The sequence below is a fragment of the Phocoena sinus genome, chromosome 1, assembly GCF_008692025.1.
Source record: "Phocoena sinus isolate mPhoSin1 chromosome 1, mPhoSin1.pri, whole genome shotgun sequence".
In the NCBI taxonomy this organism is placed as follows: Eukaryota; Metazoa; Chordata; class Mammalia; order Artiodactyla; family Phocoenidae; genus Phocoena; species Phocoena sinus.
In genome coordinates, this window is record NC_045763.1 from 35,121,620 (window position 1) to 35,146,308 (window position 24,689).

The 24,689-nt window shown below is 46.3% G+C and overlaps 1 protein-coding gene across 1 annotated transcript; it reads left to right on the top strand.

Annotated features, from left to right (window-relative positions):
* Positions 1-394: 394 nt before the first annotated feature.
* On the top strand, positions 395-19,786 carry TMEM269 (transmembrane protein 269). Its single transcript, XM_032636655.1, has 8 exons — positions 395-431; positions 6,871-7,151; positions 8,128-8,236; positions 11,531-11,669; positions 15,336-15,433; positions 16,127-16,270; positions 16,918-17,118; positions 19,650-19,786. The coding sequence occupies exons 1-8, from the start codon at positions 395-397 to the stop codon at positions 19,784-19,786; spliced, it is 1,146 nt and encodes a 381-aa protein (XP_032492546.1).
* Positions 19,787-24,689: the final 4,903 nt, after the last annotated feature.

Here is a 24,689-nt window from a genome sequence, read left to right on the forward strand (position 1 = left end):
CAGAAAGTTTCCCAGATTTTCAGAAGGTTTTGCGTGATAATGACATTTTGAGTAGGTGCTTTGTTATCCATTGCTGCATCAGTTACCACAAACTTAGTGGCTTTAAACAGCACACATTTATTATTTCAGAGTTTCTGTGGATCAGGAGTTGAGGCACACTTAACTGGGTCCTCTGCTTCAGGGTTTCTTTTCTCACAAGGCTGCAGTCGAATTACTGGCCAGGCCTGTGTCCTCATCTGAAGGCTCAGCTGAAGAAGGATCTGCTTCCAAGCTCACTGAAATTCTTGGCAGAATTTCAGTTCCTCAAGGGTCTGTAGGACTGTGGAGCTCTGTTTGCTAATGAACTGCTAGCCAGAGGCTGCCCTTAGTTCTTTGCTACATGAGTCTTACCAACATGGCAACTGTCTTCATCAAAGCCAACAAGGATGAGAGTCTGCTAGCAGGATGGAAGTTATGGCAGTGACATCTCATACCTTGGCTGTGCTCTGTTAATTAGAAACAAGTCACTAGGCCAGCCCACACTCAAGGGAGGTAATTACCTAAGGGTATGAATACCAGAAGGTGGAAATCCTTGAATCTTAGAATCTGTGTGCCGCAGTGCTCAGTTGAGAGGGAGAAGGAAGGCTGTGGCTGGAAGAGGCAGTATTACAAAGTGGTTAGGCCTGGTGGCTTTGAAGTCACAGATCTGGACGTGACTCTCAGCTCTGACAGAATAACCTCCCCCTAGTGTTCCTGCTTCCTCCTCTGGTCCCTTCTCCAGTCCATTCTGTATTCAGTCATCAGCTTGATCTTTTGAAAATGCAAATCCACCTCACCCTTGACATCTATCCTAACCACTGGAACAGAGAGCAGTGTGATTCAGGAGCAAACTTTCTTCCGTTCAATAAGGTGTGCTCCTGGCACTGACCACCAGGTGGTGCCATTGTGCTTTCCTGATTAAGCCAGTTAACCAAGCTTAGAGAAAGTGGCATTGTGAAGTGATTTTGGAGGTGGCCTCTCCTAGGGGGACTAGGACCCAGTGATTATAAACAGTAACCATTTTTCGCTCATCCATCCATCTATCCATCCATAAGTGAGTAATACTTAATTACTGAGTATTAAGTGCCTTCCAGGTTCCAGATTCTGGAGAATGACACAGGTGAGTAAGACAGGCCCCTATTTCCAGGAAGCTTACGGTCTAGTGGGGGAGAAAGCAAGTCAGCCATTACAACATGGTATAAGAAGGACTATGATAGAGGTGCACATGGAATATCATGGAGCACCGGGGAGGGCTGCTTAACTCAGCTTGGAGAATTTGAGAAGACTTTTTGGAAGAGCTGACACCTGCTTGGGTGTTGAAAAAGAAGCAAGAGTTAGAGCTTGTTTGGAGGCTCCAACTGTCTCTGTAGGAAGGTTGTCTTTGGGGGTTAGGGCAGGGGTTATTTTTGGATGGAGTTTATTTGTGAATGAACAAGGGATATCCACTTAACAAGCCATATCGACCAGAGTAATCCTGCCAGTCGGGAAGGGTGGAGTGAGATAGGTCCCAGCCAGAACACTCTTACTTCTAACAGCTAGGAGATAGGTAGATGAGGAATCGGATGAAAAGCAATTCTAGACAAAAAATAGCACGTGGGGGACACTGACAAGAAGCAATATGACATTTGGGGAATTGCAGCTACAGTGAAGAATATTGGCCAGGTGGGTATGAGAGGAGAGCTAATTGAAGGGTTGGGGGTAGGGAGTTGGTAAAATTGGCCTTTTTAGAAAGCTCATCTTGGCAGTGGAGGCTGAGTGGGGGAGAAACCACTGGGAGCCTCCAAACAGTCCAAGCAAGAGATGTTGGAGGCTTGAACAAAGATGGTGATGGACTGAGAGGTGTTGTATTTCATCAATTGTAAATGTACTTTCCTTCCCCCACATTTTAATCTCTCAGACCTAGATGCTTCTAGATGTCAGTAGTATGTCATCCTTTAGTAATGGTCTGTCTTAACAGTGGACGGCATCTCAGGCTTGATGAAGTATGGCATTTTCAAAGTACAGTAGATTGCCATCTTGTTAATTAACACGATGTGGCACAATGAGTGGAAGGACAGAATCTTAGATAATGCTTGAATTTCTGGCTTGAGAGTGTGGATGGGGCTTCCCTGGTGGCGCAGTGGTGGAGAGTCCGCCTACTGATGCAGGGGACACGGGTTCGTGCCCCGGTCCGGGAAGATCCCAGATGCCGTGGAGCGGCTGGGCCCGGGAGCCATGGCCGCTGAGCCTGCGCGTCCGGAGCCTGTGCTCCGCAGCGGGAGAGGCCACGACAGTGAGAGGCCTGCGTACCACAAAAAAAAAAAAAAGAGTGTGGATGGTGGGAATCCACTCAACAAAATGTGGACAAGGAAGACATCCCTGCTATTTTCCAAAATAATTAGCAATCTGTATTTGCCTCAATAATCCACCATGCTGGCCCTGCCTAGTTCACTGGGTGTAACAGCTGACACTACCTCCTTTTCTCCACATTAGCTTTCCAGAAGGAGGGAAAGAAGGCTTGCTTGTGTCCTTACCTTCTCAAGTTATCAGTCCACAAGTATTGAGAGTATTGGTGGTGTAGACACAAAGGTGATAAATACTGTTAAGTGAGCTTTTTTTCTGCCAAGCATAGCCAACTGTTTGATTTAATCTTTATATAATCCACCATCTATGAGGTATTATACAGTATTCCTATTTTACAGAGCTGGGGCATCTCAGACGTTAAGCAACTGGCCCATGGTTACACAGATTAAAAGTGGCAGAGGTCAGGCTCAGACATTACTATTTGATTAAAGTCTGACCATAGCTATAACCATAACCTGTTTTGGCCGATTAGGACAGTCCTAGAATATCTCTACATAGAGGTGTGAAGAAGTTAAAATACAAAAGCGACAGAGTAACGTGCATATGGGATACTATAGGAGTGGTTCACTTGAGTATTTAGCGATGAGCATGCAGACGATGTGTATCAAGGTCCAGAGAAGATAGGTAACTTACCTAAGGTCACACAACTTAAAAACAATTGAGCCCACATCTCTGGCACTAAAGCCCATGTGCAAACCCCCCACATACAAGGTAAGGTTCATTCCCTAAAGGAGTCAGAGCTTGGGAGGGAGGAGCTCCTAAGTGCCTGGAGTAATTAGACTTCCATGGTCCAAGCAGCATTCGATTCAGCGGACTACTTCCTACTGAAAAGCCTTGTTCTTCATTTTGATTTGGAATATTACCGTCTTCTGCTTCACTGACTGCATCTTTTCTGTCTCCTGACACTTATAGTTTGGACTGCTCTGGGGCCAAGTCTTTGGCCCTCTTTTCTTTCTCTACTAGGTGATCTAATCATTTCCCATGGCTTTAAATGCCACCCATATGCTCTTGACTCACATGTGTGTCTCCAGTCCTGATCCCTCCCTGAGTTTTATGCAGACTTCATTTATGAAACAGCTTCACTTGATGTCATTACAAACCTAACGTGCCCAAAATAGAAGTCTTGAGTTATACCCCAAACCTGTTTTGTTACCAGTCCCTCTCTTTCCATCAGCACCTGTGTCACACTGCTGTTGAGGCCAGAAACCCAAGTCATCCTGATTCTGTTTGTTCTTCCCACACCAATCAGCAAGTCTTCTCAGCTCTGTCTTCAAAATACATCCCACGTCTGACTGCTGCTCACCACCTCCACCCCTCCCCCCTTAGTCCAGGCCACCAACATCTCTAGCCTGGACGAATGCAGTAGCCTCCTAACTTGCCTCCCTGCCTCCATTCTCACCCTCCTTCATTCTGTTTCCACAGAGACTGTAGTCATTCTCTTACAAACGTGAGTCAGGTTATAATACCTCTGTAAAAAATGACCCCCAAATTTCTCATTACACTTAGAATAAAGTCCACACTCTTGCCAAGGTTCTATGTGATGTACCATTCTCAGTACTCACTGCATTTCCCACTGACTGTGCTCAGCTCATCCGCACATCAAGCCTGTTCCTGCTCCAGCGTCTTTACATTTGTAGCTCCATCTGCCTGGAACATTTCCCCCAAGGTCTTTTCATGGTTTGTGTCTTCTCAACATTTAGGTCCCTGCTCAAATATCACTTCACTCATTACCCTATCAGAAGTACCAACTCCTCTCACATCAAAATACTGCTGACCCCGTTTTGATTTCCATGGCACTTGTCGTGACTAGACATTATTTGTTGCCTTTGCCCCATACTTGAGTGTAAGTTCTCTGAGGGCAGAAACAGTGTCTGTCTTGTTTATTGCTATATCCCTAGCACCTAAAATAGTGCCTGGCATATAATAAATACTCTAATAATGGATGGATGGATGGACATCTGCAGCTCCGTACTTATATCCTGCAGGGCGTCTGAGTCAATGCAGCTAAGAGAAATAGAATGTGAGCCACATGTGTGATTTAAAATTTTTTAGCAGCTACATTAAAAAATAAGGAAAGGGGCTTCCCTGGTGGCGCAGTGGTTGAGAGTCTGCCTGCCGATGCAGGGGACACGGGTTCGTGCCCCGGTCCGGGAAGATCCCACATGCCGCGGAGCGCCTGGGCCCGTGAGCCATGGCCGCTGGGTCTGCGCGTCCGGAGCCTGTGCTCCGCAGCGGGAGAGGCCACAACAGTGAAAGGCCCGCGTACCGAAACTAACTAAAGAGCTAACTAACTAACTAAATAAATAAATAAATAAGCTAACGTCATTAAAAAAAAAAAAAAAAAAATAAGGAAAGACAGGTGAAATTGACTTTAATCATTTAACCCAGTATATAAGAATATTAACATTTTAACAAACAATACTAAAAATTAGTTATTTTACGTATTTTTTAAAAACTCAGTATTCAAACTCTGGTAAATGTACGGCTGCCTCAGTTCGGACTAGCCACATTTCATGTACTCGAGCCACATGCGGCTAGTGGCTATCATGTTAGTACAAGTGTAGACAGTCACCCCACTGTTCTTGTTCTCCAGAACGGGAGGAAGCTAGAAACTTCTGGTGGTTGGGGAGGAGGGTGTTTCTTAGCTCTCCCTGCTTCGTCTCCCTCTTCTGAAGGAAGCCTTGGGGACGTCCAGGCTAACAGAGGCACGACCATGTCCTTAGAATGATGGTGATGGTGATGACTGAGCTGCTGCGCTGGGCTGAGCATTTCCTATAAGCTCATTTAATTCTCACGGCAATCCCGTTTTACAGATTTGGTTGTGGAAACCAAAGTAACTTGTTCAGATTTACACATCTGCCAAGTGTTAGAGCTGGAATGTAAATCTGGCTAAAAGTTAAAGCCGGTATTATGATCATTATGTGACCATTTTTATTTTGCCACTCTAACGGTCCATGTAGCCTGGACAAATGAAGAGAAATACAAATGATAGGAAGGAGCTGACCTGACTCTTGGGCTTGGACTCCCAGCACAACTGAAGTTGCTTCCATCCTGATTCTCCCTTTTAGTTTCTCAAACACCTTAGGTGTGACTTCAGTGTCAAACTGTGTTCAGGTCTCAGATCCACTGATTAATAACGGTGTAACCTTCAGTAAAATCGAGTAATGCCCATTTCCTCTTCTGGAGAATGGGAATGCTAATACTAACATCAGGGGCATTTGAGAAAATCCAGTAAGATGACTATAACGTCTGTAAAGCATTGAGCACAGTGCCCAGTGGCTAGTAGCCACTCGGACAGGCTAGGTCCTATACTTCTCTTCCCCCTCCAGGCTGCAAGGTGAGGCAAAGAGTCACTTGACCTCCTAGCTCCACCCCTTCTCTTCGCATATTCTGTGGGGCCCTGGAAGCTATTGCTGCTGGAACTTAGCAACTGGGTAGGTCAGAGAAAGTGGGGCAGGTATTAGAACTGGTGCTTGGGGTCCTGCCCAGTACTAACACGTTTCTCTCTGTGGCACATATTCATCCAGTTGCGGAACCTAAACGCCTCAGAGAGGCTCTTGCCTCCTGCCTCTCACTCCTCTCCCACACTCTTTTTTTTTTTTTTTTTTTTTTTTTTACGGTACGCGGGCCTCTCACTGTTGTGGCCTCTCCCGCTGCGGAGCACAGGCTCCGGACGCGCAGGCTCAGCCGCTATGGTTCACGGGCCCAGCCGCTCCTCGGCACGTGGGATCCTCCCGGACCGGGGCACGAACCCGTGTGCCCTGCATCGGCAGGCGGACTCTCCACCACTGCGCCACCAGGGAAGCCCCTCTCCCACACTCTTGACATTCCATCTCACGGTGGCTCCTGGTCCGACTACTTCTCATTCCTTTCTGCTGCTGTCCAGCCCCCCTCAGCTCATGCAGTGTTACACAGCCTTCCTCCACGCTGGCTGCCAGGATAATCTTTCTAAACCAACCTGACCATGTCACTTCCCTACTTAAAAATCTCCTATTTTCAGGACTGAGTGTCAACTACTCAGCTTGTCATTGATCCAACAAGTATGGGGGCTGGGGGATGTACTTTATGCCTAAGCGTTCTTATGGGCACGAAGATACAGCAGTGCACCAAGCACAGCGAAAGCCCTGCCCACACGGATGGGGCTTACATTCTAGGGGCCCTTCACAGTCTGGACCCCAGCATCCCTTTACAGCCTTATCTCCCCGCAAATCCCTTCCAGCCCACCTCCCTCCCACACGCCGGGCACTCTGGTCTCTTCTCCTGCCAAGCCTGCCCACGCTCCCCATGTTAGACTAGTCCCCTCCTCTCAGATCCCTCCACTCCCCCTGCCGCGCCGCTGCAAGGCCTAGGGCTCCCCGGCAAACTGAGGCCCCTCTTCCGGCCAGCTAAAGCCCCGTGGCCCCTCCCCTGCCCCTCGGGGATTGTGAGCTAACAGCCAAGGGTGGGTGGTGAGAGGCTTGGGACGGTGCGGCTCCCCCTCTCCTGGGCTGGCCCCTCTCCACCGCCCAGGAAGCGGGGAAGGAGTGCGGGCCCCCACCCCATCTAAGAATGTCTGGTCCCCAGGTAAGCAGCCGCAGCGTCGCACGCGCTTCCCTCAGGGTGCTGTCGGCGACCACGGCCCTGGGGGGAAGGAGCTGTTCCGAAGCGCGGGCGCCCAGCCCCGGCTCCGTCTCTTCCATCTTTTCGCCTGGGCGTCGTCGCCGTCGCTGTTGTCCAGGACCGACGCGGCACAGCCGGCACGGGAGGGGCGAGGAGGGGAGCGCCGGTGTCTCCAGCTCGGACAGACCGGCGTCGGGAGGAGGCCGGCTCCCTGTCGGGCCGTTGGCCTCTAGGGTGGCGGGATGGATTGGGGGCGGCCAGTGGGGGGCGGGGCGTTTCTAACTCGAGGGACTGTGCGCGTGGCTCACCGCCCGCGGGGGAGCGCCGCCTGGGGCCTTCTCGCTCCAACGCTGCGCGGGTTTCCAGGCAAGGCACCGACTTCGACACGCCTTGCCTCTCCTGAGAAATCGCCGGGTCCCACGCAACTCTCCCCTCTTCTTCCGCTAGCAGCCCCAGCGTCGGACATTTCAGCTCGCTCACCTCGTTCTCCTCACTCACCAGTCTCATGGCTGGTTTCCTTTTCTTCAGCCTCTCCCCTCGAGACCACCCTCCACCCCCAACCCACATCTGATCAAGACACCCCCTTACCAAATAAACATCACTGCCCGCCCACAGCGGCAAGGCAGGGTCACAGCAGCTATCACAACTGTGGCCTCCCTGTCGGCTTTGCCTCCCGGCAGCCCTGTCTCCCTGGGACCCAGCCTCCTCATTGGGCTTGCGCCCTTGCAATTTCCTTTGCCAGGAAGCACCCCCCTTTGTTTATGCCCGGAGACCCTCCGTAAATATCACATTGGCCAAGCCTTCCCCTGCCCCCACCCCAGACTTAGTCTTCCCTGGACACCCTCAGCAACCGGACATCCCCTTGTCCAACCAGAGTTGCCACACTGCCGTCACCATCCCTACACACATCTGCCTCCCCTACCAGACTCCCAGCCTCCTGAGGGTGCCCAGAACACACAGGCCTGGCACACACAAGGCATCGGCAAATAAAGATCATAAACGTTGGGTAGATGCTGGGTGTGCTGAGGGGCTGGATTGCTCACTTGAGAAGGCTTCTCACAGGACAGACTAGACAGGCTTGGAGTGATTCCGTGCAGGGAGAGGATCTCGGGCAAGCACCAGATTGCTCTATTAATTTAACAATCATTGAACAACTTCTGTTGTCAGGCCTCATGCCAGGCACAGGGGATCTCGGTCGGCACTCAAGTTCCTTCCCCCGTAGTAGAGAAGGAAGACCACATGGGCGGTGCCAATACAGAGTGCCAAGTGTCACGCGGTGAGCACAAGCAGATGTGGCGGTGCAGAGGAGGAGCAGCTCAAGACTTGAGGGGGTGTCAGGCTTCCCAAAGAGGCCCACCACCCAACCCAAGACCAGAGGTGGGCAGAGAAGGGGTCAAGGGGCAATGGAGAGAAGAGGCTGAGAGTCGAGCAGGGCTTCGTCACAAAGGGCTTGCATACCACATGAAGGAGCTGGACTCCATCCTGAGGGTGTCGGGGAGCCACTGATGGCCTCCGAGGAGCCGGGGAGCGACGTGAGCTCTGACCCCCTCCTCTGAGACGCCTCCTCTGAGCCCCCTGACAGGCGGGGCCCGTCTTCTGTGCTCCCTCAGCAGCCTTGTCACCTCCTGTGCAGGGTTGAATGCCTCTGCCAGACTGAGCTTTTTGAGAGATGAGACCAGGTCTTAATCTTCTCTGTCCCAAGACCAAGTGCTGAATGAATGGACTTTTCCTTTTTTCTCTAAATTTCAACAGCTCTTACTCTCAGCTCCACATCCTTCCATGCCTGGGGCCTGTGCTGCAAACGGCTTTTAATTGGGAAAGAGGAGGCCCAGTTCCAATCCCAGCTCCACCATTTGCTGGAACAAGTTGCTTAACTGTTCTGAAACCTCAGTTTCCCCATTGTTAAGATGAGTTACCACCATGAACTGTAAGTCTCCACAGGCATGCATGAGTCTGTTTTCCTGAACAGACTGTGAATTCCATGGTCCAGGCAGGGACCAAGGGCTTTCCCCAGCACCTTGCTCAGTCTGAGCTTACAACGAATACTACGATCAGTCCTGTTGGTTGGTAGACAGCAGAGTACACAGGAAAGAACACTTATGGTGAAGCTGGAAGTCTTGTTCTGCCACTTCCAGTGTGACCTTGAACAAGGTTCTTCCCCTCTCTGAGTCTTCTTTGCCTTACCTGGCAGACCTCACAGGGCCATCGGAAACCACAGAGGTGAAAGCGCTTTGTGAATGAATGAGATACTATAGTAGGCAATTAATTGCACATTAATTAAAAAAAAACCAGGGACTTCCCTGGTGGCGCAGTGGTTGAGAGTCCACCTGCCGATGCAGGGGATGCGGGTTCGTGCCCCGGTCCGGGAAGATCCCACATGCCGCGGAGCGGCTGGGCCCGTGAGCCGTGGCCGCTGAGCCTGCGCGTCCGGAGCCTGTACTCCGCAACAGGAGAGGCCGCAACAGTGAGAGGCCCACGTACCGCAAAAGAAAAAAAAAAAAAAAAAAACCGTGTAGTAGTATAGATGAGGTGTGTCTCGTACTTGGTGGACACACTCCAGGTATCTGCTGACTGCCTCTGAGATGCTGGGATGCTGCTCTTCTAGGTGCAGACTAGGCTGGAACAGAGGTGCTTGGTCTTGCTCGGGTCAGCCCTGAGACTCAAGACAGACCAGGAGGGAAGGGTTGATAGGGAGGGAGCAGGCATCCAATCCTTTGCCCCCCTCCCATCCCAGATTTCTCGGACTAGCATTGCTTCCCTGTCTTAGGTTTTGAGGGGACCTGGCATGACAAGGTCTCAGGAGTCCCAGTGGCTTTGGCATTGTAGCTACTGATACCCCTTGGTGAATGAAGCTGGCCTATGGGAGCAGTTAGCTCCACCGTGCTGCCTGATAAACTCCCAGCCCCAAATTCCAAGTCCGGCCCCCTCTCAGCCTCTGACATACTGGTGGCAGTATTTATGGGAAAGGACCATGATTTGTCTTAGCTCTTGCCCAGACCAGAAGGGCCTGGGGCTGTACAGAGGGGCTGTATGGAGGCAGAGTCTCAGCTTCCTCACCTTGAAAATGAGTGGGGATTAAATGAGAAAACACCTTGGAACTTGTACATTTTACTCACGTGCAGGATTGCTATTTGTGGGTAGTGTGTTTACAACCAGTGGGGCCTCCCTGTTTCAGAGAACGCTGGGGCTCTTTCTCCAAAAGAAAGTTTCACAGACAGTGTATGTGTAAGGAGTGCACATGTTTGGTCTTAGAGCGAAAACGGACACAGAGAGACTGTGAAAATGGCCAGGGCCAGCTGATTCCCTGCTGCTGAGAGAGGCTGAGGGAAGGGAGGAGGCCTGGGCAGGGCCTGCTCCTGCACGGGGAGGCCGTAACTGCCCAGCCAGACTGGCCATCCGAGCTCCCTCATTGCCCACACAAACCGCTTACTCCACAAACCTCCTGCTGCTGAGATTATGCCCCCTTTAAGAAGCACCAGATTTAGAATCAAACAGGAGGGATTGGGCTTCCCTGGTGGCGCAGTGGTTGAGAGTCCGCCTGCCGACGCAGGGGACACGGGTTCGTGCCCCGGTCCGGGAGGATCCCACATGCCGCGGAGCGGCTGGGCCCGTGAGCCATGGCCGCTGAGCCTGCATGTCCGGAGCCTGTGCTCCGCAATGGGAGAGGCCACAACAGTGAGAGGCCCGCGTACCACAAAAAAAATAAAATAAAATAAAACAGGAGGGATTGATTCTCCTCACCTAATGTGTGACTTTGAGCAAATACCTCCATTTCTCAGGACCTCAGTTCCCTCATTCATGAAACGGGGAGAATTATGGCACTATCTCCTAAGGTTGTCAGGATCAGAAGAGAGAACGTGGTGGAAGTGCCATGTGAATTATTTAGCGCTGTCCATATTCATTTTCTGTTGCTCATCTCTTCCCCTATTGACACTTGGGGCACCTCAGCCACAGCCCTGTCTTTCTGAGGGAGTGAGTGTGGTCTCCGGGACAAAGGAGCCTGAGTCTGCAGCGGGCCCTTTGTGCTTCCTTCCCTTCAGGTGGCCTCTCTCCCTCTGGGCCACTCCTGGGGGTGAGGGGGTTACCCCTTCCCAGTGTTTTTGTTCCTGTGGGGCTCACTCCAAAGTATTAAAAGTAGCCTTATAATTAAAAAAAAAAAAAGGAAAAAGAAAGGAGGGCTCATTTATGATAAAGTTCTCTATGACAAGGGCTCATCTCTCAGATGGGGGAAGGGCACATACCCCTTGGACCCTGGGCCATGGGAGTGCCAGGAGGGTCAGCATATGGGGTAGAGGGAGGTCTGTGCTGTAGGGCAAGGGGTGTAGTCAGAGAGGGGTGGAAGCTATGGTCGTGCTGGTTCACTCACTTTGCTATTGAACTTCCCCAGGCGCTCATCTTCAGCACCTTTGTCTTACCTCCTGGGTCTCCTCCATCTACCAATATGAAACCATGTTGGGAGGGCGCAGCTCTGGGATGAGGTCTAGGGGAACAGGAGCTACTGGATCCCTGGGAGCCTCTTTTGGGACTCTTTGACCTTGACAACCCCTTGTCCGTCTCCCCTGGGCCCCAGGTCAGCACACCAGTTTCTTCCTGACCAAAGAGCAGAGCCACGCCCAGATGAATGAATTTTCCTCGAAGGATGTTGCCAGTGCCTTGTCCGTGGCCAACATGATCCTGGGGCTCTTCTCCATCTTCTGCAGTTTCTGCAAGTAGGTCTGGGGCCCAGCAAGCTCTTAGCCAAGAGCTGGAGCCAATGGCATGAGGGAAGGAATGGGGAGTCTAGAGCCAAGCTCTGAGGCGTACAGATAAACTGGGGGCAGGAGAGAGTGCAGTAGGTTGGGAGTCAAGGGGTCAAGATCCTGGCCTCAGTTCTACCACCAGCCTGATATGCGACCTTAGCTAGGTCATATCTTGAGCCTCAGTTTCTCCATCTTTAAAACAAGCAGCTCACACTATGCTCTCTATAGTTCCTTCCAGCTATGGCAATCTAGAATGGTTTCTATGAGAAAATCAAGAGGTTTTGAGATTTCTGTTCTGGTGGCCTTTGCACAATCCTTGGGTAGGCAGGCGACCATTAAATTTTTTTGATTCTTAAATTAGAGCATATGATCTGGCAGAATATTTGAAATTAGCACTGTTCTGGAAACTCTGAGACATGTATATGGCCCCCCCCAAAAAGCTGTAGGCATATTATGTTTCTATAAATTGAATCATATTTCAATGGCTTTGGGAAATCAGCTCTTTAAAGATAAGTCCTTTATAATGCAAATAACACTCCTAATCTGTTTGATTCTTTATAACCATGAGCAAGTGACTTCTCTTCTCAACCATAAAATAAGAGGATTTTACCTGATTATGTTTAAGTTCCCTTCCAGTTTGAAAATTATATGATTCTCTAAGTCTGGGTTTTTGGGGTCTCATAAAGTGGGACATACCTGCAGCAGAAAATCGCTCTCTTCTTAGTTCCACCTAATCTTCTGGGAGTGTAGTTTTTATGCCATAATGGTGGGCCCAATTCCCTTTAGACACATAGGTATGGGTCTAAACAAAGGAAATACTAAGGTTGTTTGGGGACAGCTGAAGTCTGGGGTCAGGCTCTCTGTTTGCTTCTGCTGGGCCACCCAAGCATTGCAGTCAGGGTGTCGACTTGCGTATGGCCTCCTAGGGCAGTCTGGTCTGAGATTGTGGTAGCTGATTTCAGAGGAGTCTGGGAGCATGTGCTGGAAAGAAACATAGAATCCTTGAATGTAGGGTCTGAAAGATATCTTAGAAATCATTCAGAGCATCAAAATACATGAGACAAAAACTGATATAACTACAAGCAGAAACTGGTGACTGTATTATCATAGTTGGATATTTCTATACCCCTTTATCAGTAATTGATAGATCCAGCAGGCAGAAAATCAGTAAGGATATAGTTGAATTGAACAGCACCATCAATCCACTGGATCTAATTGATATTTATAGCATACTTCATCCAACAGTAGCAGAATACACATTCTTCCCAAGATCACCAAGATAGACCACATTCTGGTCTGTAAGACATACCTTAACAAATTAAAAAAAAAATAGAAATCATACAAAGTATGCTCTGAGGCCATATGGAGTTAAACTAGAAATTAATAACAGAAAAATAACTAGAAAATTCCGAAATAAATGGAGGTTAAACAACTCACTTCTAAATAATATATAGATAAAAAAGGAGTCTCAAGAGAAATTTTAAAAAAATATTTTGAACTAAAAGAATGTGAAAATACAACTTATCATAATTTGTGAGATGCAGTAAATGCAGTACTTAGAGGGAAATTTATAGCATTGAATGCATATATTAGAAAAGAAATCTGCTCTGTAAAAGACCACATCAAGAGAACTAGAAGACAAGCCACAGACTGGGAGAAAATATTTGCAAAAATATATCCAATAAAGAACTACAGTCCAAAATATACAAAGCTTAACGCTCATCAATAAGAAAACAACCCAATTAAAAAAGGGCCAAAGACCTTAACAGACATCTCACCAAAGAAGATATCCAGATGGCATTTAAACATATGAAGAGATACTCCACATCATATATCATCAGGGAAATGCAAATTAAATGGCAATGAGATACCACTATACACCTATTAGAAGGACCAGAATCCAGAACACTGATAGCAACAAATGTTGCTGAGGATGTGGAGCAACAAGAACCCTCATTCATTGCTGGTGGGAATGCAAAATGGTACAGCTACTTTGGAAGACAGTTTGGTGGTTTCCTACAAAACTAAACATACTCTTACCATATAACCCAGCAATCACACTCCTTGGTATTTATCCAAATGAATTGAAAACTACGTTCAAAACCTGTACTTGGATGTTTATGATGTTTTATTCATAATAGCCAAATCTTGGAAGCAACAAAGATGTCCTTCAGTAGATGAATGGATAAATAAATTGTGGTACATCCAGACAATGGAATATCATTCAGTGTTAAAAAGAAATGAGCTATCAAGCCCTAAGAAGACATGGAGGAACATTAAATGCATATTATTAAGTGAAAGAAGCCAATCCAAAAAGGCTACATATTATATGACTCCAACTATATGACATTCTGGAAAAGAAAATATGTGTCCAAAAATATGGAGACAATAAAAGGATCAGTAGTTTCCAGAGGGGTTGAGGAGGACATAAATAGGTAGAGCACAGAGGGTTGTTAGGGCAGTGAAAATTCTCTATATGATATTATAATGATGGATATATATATCATTATACTTTTATCCAAAACCATAGAACGTATAACACCAAGAGTGAGCCCTAAGGTAAACTATGGACTTTGAGCGACTACAGTGTGTCAGTGTAGGTTCATCCTTGGTATGTACCAAGGCCAGAATGCACCATTCTGGTGACTGATGTTGATAATGGGAGAGGCTATGCATATGTGGGGCTAAGGGGTATATGGGAATCTCTGTATTCCTCTCAATTTTGTTGTAAACCTAAAACTTCCCTAAAAAAATAAAGTCTTAGAAAAAATGGAAAAGAAGGAAGATCTAAAATCAATTATGTAAGCTTCCACCTTAGGAAACTAGAAACAAATGAGCAAATTAAATCCACAGTAAGCAGAAGGAAAGAAATAATAAAAATTAGAGCAGAAATCAATGAAATCGAAAACAAGAAATCCATTAAAAAAATCAATGAAACCAAAACCTGGTTCTTTGAAAAGATCAATAAAATCAATAAACCTCTAGCCAGGCTAACCAAAAAAAAAAGACAAGACACAAATTACCAGTGTCGGAAATGAAAGTGGAGGAATCATTACACGGACATTAAAAGCATAGGAAAGGAATATTGTGAACAGCTCTGTGTCCACAAACTCCATAGCCTAGATGAAACAGACCAACTCCTTAGAAGATACAAGCTACCAAAACTCACCCTAGGAGAAACAGATAATCTAAATAGGCCTATACTTATTAAATAAATCATTTGGTACAAACCCTTCATTTTATAGATGGAGGAACAGAGACCTAGGAAGGAAGAGTGGTTTATCTGAGATGGTTGTAGAGGCTGGACTAAGGCCTAGGACCCCCCTTGCCACTGAATGTGCCTGGAATTTAGCATTGAAAGGGACCTTAGTGATTACTGAGGGGGTTGAGGGCACCCCTTTAAGACTGTGGGTTGAGAATGAGTATGGAAGGGTTGTAGATATGTGTGAGGGTGTGTGTGTGTGTGTGTGTGTGTGTGTGTGTAAAGCAGCACATATCAGAAAGGATGTGAGTGTGGGGAACACGTAGGGGTGTGTGTATGTGTGCTAGCGTAGGAAGCATATAGTGGGAGGGGGGTGGAGTCCAGTGGAGACTATGAAAGAGCCGCCCTTTGGGGCCTGCTGGCCTGCATTTTAGGAAGTCCCCCTGTGCCTCCTGGATGCTTTTGGTCAGCTTTCTATTAGACATGGCTATCGGGACAATGACCAGACACCTCAACATCTGCTCCACATCAGGTGAGTCCAGGCCTCAGACTCATAATCCCTGACCCCAGGAGCACCATTCAGGTCAGCTTCTCCATCCTCTGAAATACAGCAGGCTTCCTTGAGTCACCACTCCAGTTCACATCCCTCTGAGTGTAGCAGAAGCAGCCCTTGTACAGGAGTTTGTGAGCCCCACAGTCTAGATCTAGCTCCTCTGCTGGTTCGCTTATTGATCGCTGGCTGTCTTTGTCCTGGCCTTCAGTGGGCTTACCTGCCCTGTCTCTCTCTTCAGGGCGGATCTGGGAGTGGGAGTGGTGGTTGTGGTCACGGGGGAGTGGGGAAATGAAAAATTACCCCAAGCAGAGCTGCTGGTTTAAAATATGACAAAATATTTCCATGCAAGATTTTGCTTGAAAAAAAAGGGTTCCACAGCTTATCGATACGTTCCCAATTGTAGTCCAACCCTTGCGTGTTAAAGGATGGGAAAACTAAGACCTAGACAGGGAAAGACTTGTCTAAGGCCATGTGGTCAGTTTGAGGCAGAGCCAGAAGGACATCCTAGTCTTTGATCAACAGGCCCCCCTGGGAAGCAGCTGTTTCCCTCTGGCCCCTTAGGGACCTGACAAACAGGATCCCGCTTGTCCTCACTCCAGCTCCCCCACTAGAAGGGACTAAAGTATAAGACATATGAGTGTAAGTTCTTCTAACCTTGGCCTTCTGGAACAGGAGCCAAGCTGAATGACTTTGCTGTCTTCACCACCTTTGGCCTGGCCTCAGCCCTGCTTCTAGGCATGGATGGGCCTCTGAATGGCTTCCTGGCCATCATCTATGTGTTGGCTATTTCAGTCCGCCTCTGTTTCTATTCAGCTGGTGAGTGGAAGCCAGCCTTATGGCTGAGGGTAGGGAACCATGGAGGGGAGAAGCTGTTGGAGGCCGGAAACGTGAGGTGCAGTAATTGACTCCTCTCCTTCCTTTTACGGAGACCCCCTTCCTTCCTTCTCCCCTGCTCTAGGCCCACTGGAGACTGAAGGCTGCATTGGCAGAGACCTGTTCTAGGGGGCGGGAACCCTTGGTTCTTGAACCAGCTGTGCCTTTTTCTTGTAGTGTGACCTTTGGATGGAGCATATGAATTCACAGACTCTGGAACTAGAGGTCATACTCCAGTTTCCCATAACAGATGGAGAAACTGAACTCTGGTGAGGGTAATTACCTTGCCTAAGGTCACAATGCAAGGGATTGCAGATGCAGACAGAAAGATCTCAAAGGACCCCTCTACAGAGGCTTCCTAGGGGCCAAGGCATAGGCCTGGTCCTAGCTGCCTGCTTTACCTTGAGGATCCAGTGCAAAACCCACACATCATCTCTAAATAACTAAGTGCTTTATGGCTGGCCACTGCCCTGGGATTAGGGGATTTGGAATGTGGGGCAGGGAGGACCCAAAGAGAGAAGGGCGGATTCCTCTGGTGGGTGCTTTAGAGCAGTGGGAAGCAGCAAACCCCATCTTTTCTTTCCCTGCAGGCGTTCCCTTCACATACAAGGGTCTACCCTGCCCCTATGCTTCCTGTGTTTTGGCCTCCACCTCCCTCCTGACCAAAGGCAACACATTCATTCTCTCTTGCATGGCCTCATTCATGATTCTATTCATGATGGACCAGAGCTACTACCCACATGACGAAATCCTGGAGTCTGAGAACTGGAAAAAAATGGTCTATCTGGGAGGTGAGTGAAAATACTGCTCTTAAACGTCACTAGTGATCATTTATTGTCACTGCTGCTCATTGCCACCCTGTACCTCGTCCCCACATTCCCTCTCTGTTTCACCCTGCTTTACTTTTCTCCATAGAATTTATCATCACCTGATGTGTATTTACTTGTTTGTTGTCTATACACACTAAACCTGCCCACCCCCCCATAGAAGATTCTTTTTTATTTGTGCTATAATTCCTAGTACCTAGGATTGTGCCAATCACATAGTAGATGCTCAATAAATATTTGTTGGATGTCACTAAGTTCAATAGAAATTTAGGGAACACTGACCATATGTGAGGTGCTAGGAATCAAATCGGTAAACCAGACAAATACTTCCTGCCTCAGGATTTACAGTCCGATAGGGGAGACAGACATCAAACAAATCATGGCAGAAATAACTAAAAATATATAGTTTTGATGTGCTGTGAAACTATAGGGTGCTCTCAGAGGGCATCAGAGGGTGACCTAATTTAGACTGGAATGCCTTAAGGATGGGAAAGGATCCTTAAGGAGGTGACATTTAAACGAAATCTGGGTAAAAGTGGTCAAAAGGTAAAAACTCCAGTCACAAGACAAGTTCTGGGCATGTACAGCATGGTGGCTACAGTTAACAATACTGTATTGGCTTTTTGAAAGTTGCTAAGAGAGTAGATCTTAAGTTCTCATCACAGGGAAATAATGTGTAACTATGTGAGGTGATGGATATTAAGTAAATTTGTTATGGTTATCATGTTGCAATATATACAAGTATCAAACCGTTGTTGTTACACTTTGGACTAATAACAATGCTATATGTCAATGATATCTCAATAAAACTGGAAAAAAATTTAAAATACATGAAAACTGCAAGATGATTGGCCAAGTGGTGGGAAGGATGGTTCAGAAAAGGAAACAATTTTTGAATGCTCTGAGGCAAGAAGAGCTGGATGCATTAGTGCACCAGTGTGGCTGGACTTGCTGAGAGAGGGCTTGTGACAGACTGAGGCCAGCGAAGTGAGCAGACTGGGCAGGATTGGGCATTGGATCCTGTAGGCAAATGAGAAGCCTTTGAAGGGATTTCTGAGCCGCAGTTTTAAACGATCACTTGGACTGTAATGAAGAGAACAGATTGTAGGAGACTAAGAATAGAAGTAGGAAAACCAGCTTTTTGTCAGATGAGAGGTGATGGTTGCGGTGGAGTTGAAGAGATTTGGCATAAATGTCAAAATCACATAGTTAATTCATATGAATTGCATTTCCATCAAAGTATTACCACAGTCAGGTTGGTAGGGATTTTGGTTGACATTTGTAATTGAGTTTGATACGGTAACACAGGGACAAAGTTGGTTTGGTCAACTTTGAAGCATGCAAAGCTAAACTCACCTGTCATCTAAACTGGCCCTGTGTGGGGCTAGCTTCTGCTATTAAATCTCACACTGTTACTTGTTTTCCAGACTTCTGCAACAAAGTTAAAGGGGAAGAATAACATCTCACGTTTGTAGTACTTCCATAAATTTCTTTCACACATTACCCATTCAATCTCATTGTGACAGAGGGTGAGAGGCATTATTATTCCTCTCTTAAGGTAATAAACAGGCTTTTAAAAGTTAGGTGACTTGCCCAAAGTCACACTGGTGATAAGTGGCAAAGTATGGACTTTTCTAAAGCCAGGTCTTGGGACTCCAAATCCCATGTTCATTCTACTACATCACAGCGGTATCCACTACAGGATCACTCATGCATTACCATTCCAGAGGAGGCAGGACAACCAACAAATCTGTATTCTGGGGAGTAATAACCAACTGTCCTAGGCAGTCAGAATATTGTAAGTGTCAGTGTAGGGAACTGTTTACTATTCAAGTTTCCAGGCCCACCTTGCAAGCAGGCCTTTCTAAGGATAGCAGTCTCAGGCCTGCTATGTTAATTCTTTTCTGCATGCATAAAATATTTTATTGACCCTTATCTCATGTTAAACTTGAAACAATTAGGAATATTTTTTTTCTTTGTTTTTTTTTTCTAACAAGAGATCTGGGCAACTCAAATTTATTCTTGGCTAAGGCTGACTTCTGATCTGAATTTGACAAAATGGAGCCTGAGATTGCATTAGATTGTAATTGTCTAGTTACACAGGGACAAACTCTGCAAAGGCAGGGATCATGTGTCATTGGTTTTAGTGTCTTAGGCTCTGTGAGTAAAAACTGAAGGCCAGGGCTTCCCTGGTGGCACAGTGGTTGAGAGTCTGCCTGCCGATGCAGGGGACACGGGTTCGTGCCCCGGTCTGGGAAGATCCCACATGCCGCGGAGCGGCTAGGCCCGTGAGCCATGGCCGCTGAGCCTGCGTGTCCGGAGCCTGTGCTCCGCAACGGGAGAGGCCACAACAGTGAGAGGCCTGCGTATAGCAAAAAAACAAAAAAAACAAAAAAAAAACCTGAAGGCTGGAAAGATGGGAATGGGAAGTACAGGGTGGAAAATACACATAAGACAGCTTCATAAAAATTGAGTGTTTGCCTTTTTTCTTCCAGGTGTCATCATGGTGTTTTTGTCTCCATTGTCGCTAACTGCTTTTTACTGCCTGATGTGGTCGCTCTCCTACATCTTCTTTCCAGATGCTCTGTGGCACAAGGCAGCATGTCTTAAGCTGCAGCACCGAAGACATTAAACAGCCTTACCCACTCCCGCTGGCCTCTGTGGGGTTTCTGCCAGCATGCTGGGCCAAGCCCCGCCTTACCCTTACTAAATGTTTCCTTGTCCCTGTGTTGTATATGTGCTAGATACATGTTGCCTTGAACCACAGCAACCCACAGTAGGGCCAGCGGCCTATATACTTCTTCCTCTTTATTCAGGGTTCTGAATCTCTTGGGGACGAGCTGTTTATGTCATACAGAACAGAATTTTTACCAAGATAAATTTGGGCTGGGCTTGAGTTCCATCCCTGTTACCAGCTGGGTGAACTTGTGTACTCAGGTTAGTCCCTTGGAAATGAGTGAAACTCTTCAGGGTTGGTCTAGCCTCCACCTTGGTCCTGCCTGAATGTAATTACTCCAGTGGTGAGGTGGGGCTAACTAACGCGTTTCTTAAATTTACAGACTCTGGCTCTGTAGAGCGGAGCTGATAGCAGGACAATCACATTGCCCAATTTGTGTGTAGGATTTTGTAACTTAAAATTCCGTATTTCCACAATCAAAGCTTCTGCCTTTGGCTTTGTTTAGAGATCAGACACATTGGCATCTTGAGGGCATCGTCTGGTCTCCAGGATCTCAGTATGTGTTCTCTTCCTAAGCTCTAAAATACTAAACTCTAGATATTCAAAGGGCACTTCATATTCTAAAATCCAAATTGAATAGAAATAAAATTGTATGCAGCCCTAAAGCGGCACCTCACAAAGAACTCAGGCCCACTGAAAGTCATGCCCCCGGCACTGCCTCTGGACTTTCCATCTCCAGGTGGTGAACCAGATTATCGGCTTAGTTCCGCCCCTTCCTCAACTAGGGCACCAGAGCACCTTTACCTCGGGTCGGACTTCTTTTGCTTTTCTTTTATTTATTTTTTTTTTTGCGGTATGCGGGCCTCTCACTGTGTGGCCTCTCCCGTTGCGGAGCACAGGCTCCGGACGCGCAGGCTCAGCAGCCATGGCTCACGGGCCCAGCCGCTCCACGGCATGTGGGATCTTCCCAGACCGGGGCACGAACCCGTGTCCCCTGCATCGGCAGGCGGACTCTCAACCACTGCGCCACCAGGGAAGCCCGGGTCTAACTTCTTGAAGTTTGCAGAACAAAGTGTATGGCAAATATGCGTTAAATCTAAGATTAAATGAAAACTAAAAGTCCAATGAAGTCCACATTGCTATTTGACTCTAAAGGAACAGACAGCACCCTCCTCTTCTCCACGGCTTTCTGTTTGTATCTCTGTTATATCATTTGTATTTTTTTCATGGTTAGATGAATATGTCTGTTTCCCACTAGATTTTAAGCTCCTTGAGTTTACATTTTCATATTTCTGCTCCCTGCCACAGTGCCCCACACTCAAAAACATTTACTTTGTTGATGAATTGATTTGGTTGTGCATTCTAGTGAGTTATATACAAGGTTACTATAATGTAGTAAGACTCTTACAAATATACATGGGCTCAGACATTTTAGTGTGATGTCCTTCAATGCTGAACCCTCATTTCACTGATGCTATCCTTCATCAAAATATTTTAGGAACTCCAGGTCGAGAAATGTCTTCACATAAGCTTTTAGAGGCCAGTACCTAGCACAGTGCCTGGACATAGTAGGTACTCAAAAAATACTTATTTTACTCTGAACCAACCAAATTTAGTCCAAAAACCTAATATTCAATATTAGCCAGTGATGTCCTCTTTTTTTTTTGCGGTACGCGGGCCTCTCACTGTTGTGGCCTCTCCCGTGGCAGAGCACAGGCTCCGGACGCGCAGGCTCAGCAGCCATGGCTCACGCGCCCAGCCGCTCTGCGGCACGTGGGATCTTCCCGGACGGGGGCACGAACCCGTGTCCCCTGCATTGGCAGGCAGACTCTCAACCACTGCGCCACCAGAGAAGCCCGTGATGTCCTCTTCTTAAACCAAAACCACATTAGCTATCAGATTTGGCCTCAAATGATTTTTGGCTATATCTAAAACTTGAACTACATTCAAAGGAAAAAGATGCAATTCTGAAAGAGGATTTCCATGTCCATTTTGAGCCATAGCAGCAGAGCTAAAATAAATATGTAGACTTCCAAGAGGACTGCTTTGAACGGGAAAATACACATTTGATTGTATAAATTGTACTTTGTTTATAGCAATAACAATCATACTACATTGCCTCAAAAAAATGTTTAGGTTATACCAATATGAGGATAGTCAGCTAAGAGCCTCTTGACTTAACAGAGGGACACGTGCTTCCTTCTACCTATATGGAAGTAAGGCTACACTTCTACTCTGGCTCTGGGGTCTCAGGATGCTAATGCTATAACCATTCAGTGTCTTTACGTCCTTAGTCAGGAATCAAAATAAAAAATAGAACTAAAATAGAACTTGTTATAAAATTAACTAGATAAATAAAATAAAATATTCTAACATATCACAGATCTTAGGAACAAGTGGGAAGGCCAAGACTTAGAAAACATACTTCTCAAGCATCTTTTCTGATAACAACGGTATGAAACTAGAAATCAACTACAAGAAGAAAGGTGGGAAAAAAAATCACAAATATGTGGAGACTGAACAACATGCTACTGAACAACTAGTGGGTCAACAAAGAAATCAAAGGAAAAATAAAAATTATCTGAAGACAAATGAAAGTGAAATTTTGACATGCCAAAACCTATGAGATGGGGGCTTCCCTGGTGGCGCAGTGGTTGAGAGTCCGCCTGCCGATGCAGGGGACACGTGTTCGTGCCCTGGTCCGGGAGGATCCCATATGCCGTGGAGCGGTTGGGCCCGTGAGCCATGGCCGCTGGGCCTGCGCGTCCGGAGCCTGTGCTCCGCAACGGGAGAGGCTGCAACAGTGAGAGGCCCGTGTACCGCAAAAAAACAAACAAAAAAAAAAAACAAAAAAAAACTATGAGATGCACCAAAAGTGGTACTAAGAGGGAAGTTTATAGTAATACAGGTCTACCTCAAGAAACAAGAAAAATCTCAAGCACTCTAACCTTACACCTGAAGGAACTAGAAAAAGAAGAACAAGTGAAGCCCAAAGTTTGCTGAAGAAAGGAAATATTAAAGATCAGAGCAGAAATAAATGAAGTAGAGACCGAAAAGACAATAGAAAAGATCAATGAAACTAAGAGCTGGTTCTCTGAAAGACAAACAAAACTGACAAACCATTAGCTAGACTCACTAAGAAAAAAAGAGAGAAGGTAATGATAAATAAACTCAGAAATGAAAGAGGAGCAATAACAACAGATACCACAGAAGAACAAAGGATCAGAAGAGAATATCATGATCAGCTATACATCAACAAATTGGGCAACCTAGAAAGAATGGATAAGTTCTTAGAATCATATAGTCTTCCAAGAGTGGATCATGAAGAAACAGAAAATCTGAATAGATCGATCACTGGTGCAGAGATTGAAACAGTAATCAAAAACCTCCCCTAAAACAAAATTCCAGGGCCAGATGGCTTCACAGGTGAATTCTACAAAACATTCAAAGAAGAATTAATACCTATCCTTCTCAAACTATTCCAAAAAATAGTTGAAAAGGAGGGAGCGCTTCCTAACTATTTTACAAGGCCCACATCACCCTAATACCAAAACCAGACGAAGAAAACACAAAAAAAATTACAGACCAGTATCACTACTGAACATAGATGCAAGAATCCTCAACAAAACATTGGCAAACCAAATACAACAATACATTAAGGATCATACACCATGATCAAGTGGGATTTATCCCAGGGATGGCAGGATGGTTCAACAACAACAAAGCAATCAATGTGCTACACCACATTAACAAAATGAAGTATGAGAACCATATGATCATCTCAATAGATGCAGAAAAAGCATTTGACAAGATTCAACACCCATTTATGATAAGAACTCTCAATAAAGTGGGTATGGAAGGAATGTACCTTGACATATTAAAGTGCATATATGACAAACCCACAGCTAACATTATACTCAATGGTGAAAAACTGAAAGCTGAAACAAAAGCTTCATGAAACAATATCCTTACCACATGTGATATTTTACAATCTGTTCTATTATTTCATTAAAAAGAAAAGCTGGTCACAATTTATTCAACTGATTTTACAACCGCCTACAGTTTGCAATACTAGAAAACTTCTCTAGGATGAACTATATCCAGGGCTGCAACATGTTAATACAAGCAGTTCCCAACTAAGGATCAGAATCTTTCCAACCAATGCTCATATATTAATTGGTTATTTGAAATTTGAAACATATCCCATGAAGTAAGGTAGTTGGGAAGTAATATTTACTGAGTAGTTATTAAATACATTATCTTACTTATTTCTCAATGAATGATCTTGAGAAGAAGAAAATATTATTCCATTACACAGATGGGAGAAGAGTGAGGCTTGGAGAGGTCAATAACTTATCCAGTGCAGTAAAGATGGCACTTGACCCCAAGTCATCTGACTCCAAAAACTGCTCTTTCCAACATACTAATACATCATTTCCTTAGGTTTATGACAGCTTACTCCAAACCCCCATTTCTCCAAAACACAAAACTGAAAAATCTGCATTCAACCCAAATTCAGTAGGATCCTATAGAACCTAATTACTGCTTATGGGGATAATCTATGTAGAGGTATTCCTTGACTATAACTTAGGCTCTCAAAACACATTCTCCACAGGGATAGCAAGCTCCTTAACTCCGCCGTTTATTCCTAAAACAAACACAACAATGGGAACAGAATTCTCAGTGACTTCAGAGCAGCAGGGAGACAAAGGAGAGGGGAATTGCTGGAGATATTCCCAGCACCACTAGGGAAAATACAGGCATTTCCAGTGTGGAGAGTAATGGAGGTGGCAGTGTTGGCTCTTGTGCCCTCGCTGAGCGATCTGCCTCATTTCCATACGTGTTCTGCTTCTAGGCC

Bases quoted from the DNA above. Each gene is read 5' to 3' on its own strand.
- TMEM269 (XM_032636655.1), top strand. From the start codon at position 395: ATGGCAACTGTCTTCATCAAAGCCAACAAGGATGAGA. The intron at 11,670-15,335 runs GTAGGTCTGGGG...CCTGCATTTTAG, and splicing joins ATCTTCTGCAGTTTCTGCAA to GAAGTCCCCCTGTGCCTCCT. The intron at 17,119-19,649 runs GTGAGTGAAAAT...TTTTTCTTCCAG, and splicing joins AAAAATGGTCTATCTGGGAG to GTGTCATCATGGTGTTTTTG.